The sequence below is a fragment of the Acyrthosiphon pisum genome, chromosome X (genome assembly GCF_005508785.2).
Source record: "Acyrthosiphon pisum isolate AL4f chromosome X, pea_aphid_22Mar2018_4r6ur, whole genome shotgun sequence".
Classification (NCBI taxonomy): Eukaryota; Metazoa; Arthropoda; class Insecta; order Hemiptera; family Aphididae; genus Acyrthosiphon; species Acyrthosiphon pisum.
In genome coordinates this window covers 22,660,259-22,669,332 of record NC_042493.1, presented here as the reverse complement: position 1 = coordinate 22,669,332, position 9,074 = coordinate 22,660,259, and the positions used below count along the sequence as shown (strand labels likewise).

The window sequence follows — 9,074 nt, the reverse complement described above, 5'->3', positions numbered from 1 at the left end:
TAAATGTTACATAGGCAGTACTGAACTGATTATATGAAGCGCGTATGTGTATACAGTCTAGTACGAAAAGTGTCCCACCTACAATTAATTTACAAAGGCCGCCATTTTTAGTCTGTCAATGTTATTTTCATGATTTTTTATGGATAGAATTATTATATTAGCTTATCTTCCACAAAAAATCAGTAATATGCCGATGGTATATCCATGGTTAATATATTATATTATATTATATTAACCGTGGCTGGTATCTTCATTTTTTATGGTTAAAAACATTATCATATATCGCACGGCTACGTTTTATTGTTTATTCCACGATAAGGCTGAAAATGGCAGACTACTTCGGTGGGAAACTTTTTCAGAACCAATGCGCGTTCCATATATTCAGTTCAATGGTACAGTCATAAGCCAGCCACATACATTCATAGTATAATTAAAAAAAAAAAAAAACATGTACCCGGAACAGACGGAAAGCTGAAGGTGATTGGCGTTCGAGTTCTTATCCACTTGCGGATCTAGCGAAAACAGTGGCCAAGCGCCGGTTACGTTTACATTGTATCTGTAAGACACTTTGATGATGGCTAATCCAGTACCGGTGGCTGTCACGTTCAAGATGCGTGTACGCTTTGGGAGCTATAGAAATACGAAAGTGGTCAAAACAAACGTAGGCAGACAGACAACGAAATTTATTTTTCTCGGTTATATTTTTGGTTTTTAAATGTTAACAAATATTATTAGTTTCATATTCTTCTCCAGAATGTTATACTCAAAATGTAAAATAATATATTATATTCTATTGGACAATGAAACAATTAAAAAATGAGGGCTAATTAAAATAAGTTTATCTGTTAAAAAATAAATATTTTTTTGTGAATTAATCTTAAAAATACTAAAACATAAATTTAATAAATTTAATTAATGCCTCAAAAAATGAAAATTAACTTTTTTGTCTAAATTTCATAAAATATTAATTACATACATTAATATTTTTTATTAATACTATTTACATTCATGTATATTAATTTCAGAAACACCACTCACTTCGATCAACTGCAACACCATGGCGTTATCTTTGGTTACTTTTAGTTCAGATTGTCCATTTTTCATGTAAGAAAATGTGGCAGATAACTTTAAAGTACCCGGAGTAATTCGCTCGGCCATTTGAGAAAGCGCGTACAACGTTATCACTGTGTCCTAAACGAATGCATGGCAAAAAATACAGAATTATTAATAATGGATTTACATTTATAACTTAAATACTTAATACTAGTAAGAAAAGGTAAACATATAAAGGTACAAATTCATAGTATGAAATGTGTGTTATTTAGCGATTCCTAATAGACATTAAGACATGCACCTATCGATATTCTTTTGAAAAATAGGTGGGTAAGTTCTTATAATACGTTTAGGTATACATTAGAACAGAAGCGTAAGTACTTGAAATAATATTTTCTTCTCCAGAGAGTGAAATCCTGAATTAATTCAAGTAATTTATTTTAACGAAATAATAATTGAACAAGGGAAATTTCACCAAAAACTTGATACCAATATCCCTATTAAAAACGATGTATAACGGTATTTGAGTTCTAAAGTATTCAAACAGGCAAAAGTATTCACTGTAGTACTTTTAAATTGAATGTTTGATCTAAATAATCCGTAGTTATAGATAGAATAAATGTTATTTGACGAAATATTGCCACATTTAGAGACAACAGAACTGTTGAAAACTTATTGTGTTCCGGTTAACGCTTTAAATCTAATTCATTTTTGATAAATATTCAACTACGTAACCTAAAATAGATACCTGGCTAGAAGCGAACCCTCCTTGATCGTTCTGTTGAGACACCAACCAGTGTAGTATAGGCAAACCGTCTTCTACAAGTTCTCTTTGCAAATAGGTTAACAAGGCGTACGCGGTCATTTCTACGTCAACCGAATTAGGCTCGTGGACCCATGGATTTTTTTTATCGTTAGCACGATCCATCCGTTTCCACCATTTTTTTCCATCTAAAAGAACGATATCATATTTTTGTTTTATTACAGTAAGAAAAAATATTACATGTAGGTTACCAAGTTCGTTTAATTTAAAATTATTTACTTTATCCAACGGATAGAGCAATAATTTTTTTTGGAGATGGTTCGTTGAAATGTATTAAAAATAATACATTTCATAATAAGTAATATCAACAAGACTTACCAACAGTATTAGCTTTCAATTCGAGTAGGTTAAAAGCTACGTTTTTCTCCGGATGATCGGCCAAGTGCAATGCGTACGAGCAGATGGCGATCGCGTACGGATCTTCTACTCCCGGTAAGTTTCTCACCAGATATTCTACGGCTCTATTAATTGTATTGCGGTAAACAGGAGTGGCCTTTTGGTTTTCCAAAAATGCTATAAGTGTATAGGCGGTGAGCGCCAGTCCTTTTGAGGATCCTCCTTGTATGTCACTGTGACTGACATAGCCCACTTCCGGGAAACTACCATTGTTTGCCTGATTGTTAGACAACCACTGTAGGCCTTCGATTATGATTTTTTCTTCAATTGGTATGTATGGCATTGCCTGTCTGAATGACTTGACAACGTAAGCGGTCAACCTGGAAAATATTTATTCATAAATATAAATTTAAATAGAAAATTATATTTTACTCGATTATTCATCTGTATTTAACGACATCGGGGGACTACCATCTATCGTAGAACCAATATATAATGAATAAGGGGTATACATACCACGTACTACCACTAGCATCTGCCGATCCGAAAGCACTAAAAGAACCATCTGATCTGCGGTACGTTAACTCTTGCTGGTACCCAGTTTCCATGTATTTCAACGATTTTGTTTCGACAGCAGTCGTCAATTGTTTTGTATTCTAAACGTGAATGAAAGCAGTTTATTTAGATTGGGGTTGAATAATTTTAATTTAAAACGCATGTGACATAAATTGTGACTGGATATTAATCGAATTTTTACATAATATCTGGCACCTACTTTCAAGTAATCCAAAATTACGATATTGGGTACGAAATTCAACATGTTTTGTTCACCACATCCAAAAGGCATTTGAATCAAAGACGCCAAGTTCATTGTGCTTGGCCCCAAAATATCACCTGTTATAAAAGAAAATCAGCCGTTTTAAAACGAAACGAACAAAAAAATTTCAGATAAATAACATACCAACTGCTCCGATTTCGATGAATTCAGAGTCTGGAACAATGTTGCTAGGAATTTCTAAAGTTATGTTCTTTTCAAACAATGATTCTTTCCTGAGATCGACAAAGATCGCTTTGTTTTTATAAATGGTTTCTCCTTCCGGCTAAAGAAACAGGTAAAGTGGATATTATTAATGATAATATATGAAAACAACGGTTTAATGCCAATGTACAGTGTACACAGATCATTGAACGAAATTATACCTTGACCAATAGCTTCTTTTCTATAGCATCGCCAGCCAATTTACTGGTAGCTGTCAACTTAATGCTGATGTAACCTAGATCTTTGGTTTGTATTAGGAACGATGTTGGACTTCCACTATTCGATTTGATAGTTAATGATTTCCGTTTATACAATTCCAATTCTATTATTCAAAACAAAAACAAGAAGAGTTTAAATTAACAAGATTGCGTACATATATATTAGTCACACTATCCGCTTATTATTAATTACTTGAATCTCGGACATCATTGGAGGTGTCTGCGAAGTCAAACTGACCGATATTTTCTAAAGTCACGTCAGCTGTAACGTCTTTGCTCAGATAATTAAACACCACCACTGGTATGGAAACATACTCGCCTCTTCTCACTGAGTATGGTAAATCGACAGAAATGAAAAATGGTCTGAATACTTTTAGCTATAAAATAACAATTACAACCACTTTAAAATTATTTCTATAGTAGAATCTAAAAATATGCTTCACATACTAACTTTTGTCTTTCATTATATTTCGTTAAAATCACATGTTAAATTTAATTTTATGGAATACAATGTAGGTACTCTAAACAGTCTAAACCATAAGTAGTTAAATTAAACTAACTGATCTATTATATTGCATAAGACTATTCACTGTTTTAAATAAAAAAATAAAAAAACAATAATATTCCTTTTTATAATAAAAATGAAAAATAAAATAGATTTAGGTAATATCGTTGGAAGGTATTCTACAAACACAAACACGTTTTAATAATTATTATTTTATCGACTACCAAAATTCTGGTCGACGACAATGTTTTGAAATTATTACCCATAAATATAACATTATGTAGACGATTAGTACATATTTAAATTTACCTTTTTGGGTGAGTCGAGAAGACCGAGTCCATAGAGTGAATCGACTGAGAATGCAGTGATCACCCACGAAGTGATCGTATCTGGCACCGTGGATTTCATGGAAGCTCGTCCGTCTTGCCTTTAATATCACACAAGTTGGTTATAATATAAGTTTAAAAAAATGTTCTAGTTGAATAATATAATTAATTAATAAACGATTGATTGTTCGTTTCGTAGCATAAATCTTTTGACTAAAAAATTTGAACTATTTTAATGAAAATAGTTGTAACATTTATTATATTAAATTAAGAAGACGTTTTAAAGGATTTTAATGTTTTATATAAAAATGTAAATTTATTTTAACATTAATTCAATGGAAATTACAAGTAGTCCCACACTCCCATACCTATAATTGCAATTTTTGGTTGTTGCGTAATTATGAAATTGTATAAAAAGTGCAATAATAGTATTAACAAAAATATATCACCGCTCATCTCTGCATCTAGTGCAGATTTAGAACTAAAACATGTATTATATAAAATTAAATATGACAACATTTTTTAGGGTGTTTCATATAGGTTTTTTGCTATGTGAAATTTATTTGATTTTATTCAATTTTCAAAAATCACTATAATCATTTTTCTAAACAGTTGTAACATTTAGTTAAAATAATATTTCAAAAAACCCAATGTGATGTCTTCAAAATTGTGTTTTATGTTTCATTTTCATATATGTTATCTATAATATGTGCCTCTATAATTATTGCTCTAACAACAGTAAGAGCTGAACTGTGTCAACGAAATTATTTACCAGCAATAAAGAGATAGGCGTTATTTTATATCGTGAAATAGTTTTAGCTTTTAGCAATAATTTATCTTGTTATTGAACGACATAAGAACATTAGACATTTTAAATAAACTCTATTATAACTGTTGATAAGAATACATTTGAATTTTTCGAATAAACAACGTTTATATTAATTAACTTATAACATAATATAACTTAAAGTTAATAAAAATATGGGATCATATTATTGAAGCTACGAAAACAACATGTTATAAAAAACATTTTATTTTTTGTTCATTATCTATATCAATTAAAATATATTAAGCAATTAAAGCAGAGCAATTCTAACCTTTAATTTTTAGTACCACTCGATGTAGGTACTTACGAATGACAGTGAATGCAGGCTATAGTAACGTTACCTGTTGAGACGTACGATAGGTACTTCCTTATATAATACATATAATAATATGTATAAAGAGATGGCTATAACGTTCTGACGATGTTCAAATATTGTACGTATTCTAAAGTACAAGACATCGCCAGTCTGCAATATCACTCACCCTGTATGTACCTACCATTCGATTACGATTCATCTTTGTGTTTTGAGAAATTCGAAAAGTAAAGCGTGCGCAAAAGCTCATAGAAAAACGTTTATGATTGACAATACATTCTGAAAAGCCACGGTACGTATTCGATATACACAATGAAACCTCCACCAGTGGAAACTTGGGTCCAGATACTTTTTTAATCAATAAAGGTAAAATGTATTCCAAATAGTAAACCCTCTTAACACCAAATGAATCCTAATTGTGGACTTCATAATAAAATAAAAATGAAATACCTAAATAGCCAACATTTAATAAAAAAAAAAGATATATTTCTTAATCCTTAGCACCTAACTAATGGAAATTCATTGTCCTTAGAGATTCTAGAGGTGTTTCTGTGCTTTAGTCATTTCTGTGTTTAATAATATCGTTTGGATTATTATCATGGGAAAAATAAAATTATAGGTAAAAACTAAAAATACTAAAAATATTGAACTCGTAAATAATACCATTGGTATTAGAGTTATATAATTGAATAAACAACAGTGGCAATAGTAGTCGTATGCGTGAGATGAAAACTTATACTAATTGAGTCCATGTTGCGTAGATGGTCTCCAATGAATTTGACGATGTTTTCGTTTTCTGTTAGAAGCTTGAGAGGTTTGCATACAGATGATTGACATAATAGTGCTTAGGCGTGTAGTAGAGGGGGAATTATCTTCGGTGTCAAGTCCTGTACGAAACTATCAGATGTATAGGTACATAGGATGCATCGTTTAAAGGATAGTTGTGGGGCGCTTTACTCAACTTACTCCCAAGGTAAACAAGTTTGATGATCCTGGTATTATTAATGACAAGCAACCCCATTCCCCCTTCCCTGATTCCGTACCATGTGGATAGGTTAGTGAATAGCCAAGTGTCCTGAAGGGCATGTGTTAGGAAGACGCGCGGCTTGTTCCACACTGGTGCCGGTATGCGAGAGAACGCGTACGGGCCGGCCAGCGGCGGCCGCGTCACTGGCTGTACAACGGCGCCTGGCCCGATGTACGGTTTCACAACCGGTTGGACAGGCGACTGGAACTGAACCACTAACTTTGGACTTTGGCCGGTTGGCGCCACTGTATACAACAAACATACGAAAACGGTACATAATACTTCATGGCGACAAGCAGACATTGAGAGTGGTGTGCATGTGTGTGTGTGTGTGTGTGTGTGTGTGTGTGTGTGTGTGTGTGTGTGAGAGAGCGAAGGGCGTCCGTTCAGGAAAAAATGTGGAGGGACTGAATTACAAAGAAAACCAACGACGACCTTGTCTCATTTTATGATTTTATAAATAGCAATAATAAAACACTCATAAATGTTTTTAACAAAAACAATTAACTATTCTAATACTTCTAAAAACATAATATGTCTTCCTAGGAAAATATAAATTCGAAAAAAACTAGTTCTTCAGTCTTAAATTTTAATCTGTCTAAGAATTGTAATAGCAGATGAATTAAAATCTATTTTTATACTACTTAATTTATCAATTCTCATACAGTTAATTTTCGTTAAAATTATCTTTAAAAACATCCCAATTCAAAATATTATCACTGGCATCGTAAATGTATTGCAAATGAAAGATAAATAACAAATACAAACATGCTGCATTTAATAGGAGAGGCAAACGATGGAATATAATCTTGGATGGAAGGACACCCCCGCGTGTATAATGTACAATATACATAAGTTAGATTTTCGGGCTATAAGGTTATAAGGTTTTGGCTATAAACGACACTTACAAAATATTTTATTCTCTTCAATGAATCTTCATATGCTTGGACTATTTTACTAAACAAAATAGGAATTGGAAGAGAAATGAGAGGAATTGTTTTAGTGTTAAAGGCACCTCTCCTGTATAATCAAATTAAACCAATAGCCAATTTTTCAAGACTGGATATTAATTAATTTATAATGTAAGTTAAGAGTTACATTCGAAATAACAGTTAACTCAGTGAGTAAATATTTTCACCACAGTTACTTAACAAGTTATTTTTTAACGTGAATAGCTTACTATGGAATGTTTATTGCAATGCAATAAACATTTTTTTTATATATATTATTGTGTAAACAACTTTTTAAGTTTATCTACATTTTGATCAATAAAATTATGTATATATTATATATATAAACACATAGACATTTATTTGCTATAATTAAAATTTAATTCAGTTACTTCAAAAACAACTCATTTAAAAAACGTATATCATTAAGTAGGTAGGTATTACTTGAAATGACTTATTTTCCAAACAACTTAAAGAAACAATTATAAACAACCTAGTTCTAAAAAAGTAATTTGCTCCAGCCTTGTGATTTTCACAACCAGACAATTAGCATTTCAAATGATTTATTAAGAGTGGTGCTCACACCCATGTACCTTTACCGCCTTTCCGGTTAAATGCGTGTACAAGCAATAGGTATAATTTGGGCAAATATCATATCAGCGGTGCGTTCCAAGCGTTAGTAGGCAAGCACCATTTGATTGGTCACAACTCTATTTACCCAGATTCAGTTGACTCCCATAGCCACGTTTCGGGGAAGTTCTTCCGCACTTTGATGCTTGAAGATGTTTCGGAAACAGTGGATGGTATCGGCATCATTTCCTGGTCATCCATCACATTTGACCTATAGTAAACTGTACACGGTTCCCATTACACCATGAGTTAATATTAATACATACAATTATTATTTTACTGTTATTCAAACGATTCAACTATTAATAGTACATATTATCATACATAATACCACTCTTTGGTTCGGTATCGTCCTTCAACGATATTAAAAGCGGTATTGCGGTAGGAGCATGTAACAATTACGATTTTCGAATGACGTTCAAAGTATATGAGAGATAGTTTAACAGAATTTATAGAAAATCTCGAATTCTAATGATTTTAATAAATGTTGTTATAAGAAACATGCAATACCGCCTTTGGCCGTTTTTTATAACGAATTTTTTTCGCTGAAATCAACTCAAATGTTCGAGAACTTATTTTGTTTGTCTTTTGCATTCTATTTAGTCCTCTCATCCAAATAGTATTGAAAGTACGGACCATAACAATATATCACATTGTCGTTAGGTTTTAATATATTAAAACCAAATTTTAGTATTCATATATTATATATGTGTTCCTATGCGATATAGGATAGGTAGGTACCTATAATTATGGTATACAGTAATTTCTGTCGAAAAAAACTTACATTTGTATGTTTTGTGTTATTTTATTTAAAAGCTAATATAATTATTATAGTTATTAATACGTTAAACTAGTTGATACATAAAAAGCATATTAGATTTATTGTATTCGTCTTAAGTGACGGGTGGCGGATTTTTTTATATCGATCAGTCGCAATGTATCGTATTCCATTGGTCAACCACTGAGGAAATAATGTAAATTATTTATGGATATTTAAAACAATACAATTTTAATTCGTTTAAAAAGTA

At 31.7% G+C, this 9,074-nt stretch overlaps 2 protein-coding genes across 5 annotated transcripts in view; both read right to left on the bottom strand.

Annotated features, from left to right (window-relative positions):
- Positions 1-9,074, bottom strand: part of LOC100164261 (CD109 antigen) — a 111,273-nt gene that overhangs the window by 48,668 nt on the left and 53,531 nt on the right. The window lies entirely within an intron of this gene.
- LOC103310556 (CD109 antigen-like) lies at positions 367-8,301 on the bottom strand. 2 transcript variants are annotated; one of them, XM_016807956.2, is made up of 11 exons: positions 8,135-8,301; positions 4,284-4,401; positions 3,663-3,846; positions 3,413-3,573; positions 3,174-3,312; positions 2,988-3,106; positions 2,729-2,868; positions 2,195-2,592; positions 1,802-2,004; positions 1,039-1,191; positions 367-630 (listed from the first exon to the last, which is right to left on the bottom strand). In XM_016807956.2, exons 1-11 carry the CDS (start codon positions 8,245-8,247, stop codon positions 382-384), a joined length of 1,977 nt encoding a protein of 658 aa, XP_016663445.1. In that variant the 5' UTR covers positions 8,248-8,301; the 3' UTR covers positions 367-381. The 2 variants fall into 2 exon arrangements, with proteins under 2 accessions (XP_016663445.1, XP_016663444.1); XM_016807955.2 differs by lacking the exon at positions 8,135-8,301 and adding an exon at positions 6,483-6,784.

Excerpts from the sequence above, each read along its gene's own strand:
- LOC103310556 (XM_016807955.2), bottom strand. The coding sequence starts at position 6,769 with ATGTCTGCTTGTCGCCATGAAGTATTATGTACCGTTTTCGTATGTTTG. Across the intron at positions 3,847-4,283 it reads TTCTCGACTCACCCAAAAAG|CTAAAAGTATTCAGACCATT; the intron begins GTAAATTTAAAT and ends GTTATTTTATAG. Across the intron at positions 631-1,038 it reads TGGTGTTGCAGTTGATCGAA|CTCCCAAAGCGTACACGCAT; the intron begins GTGAGTGGTGTT and ends GTATTTCTATAG.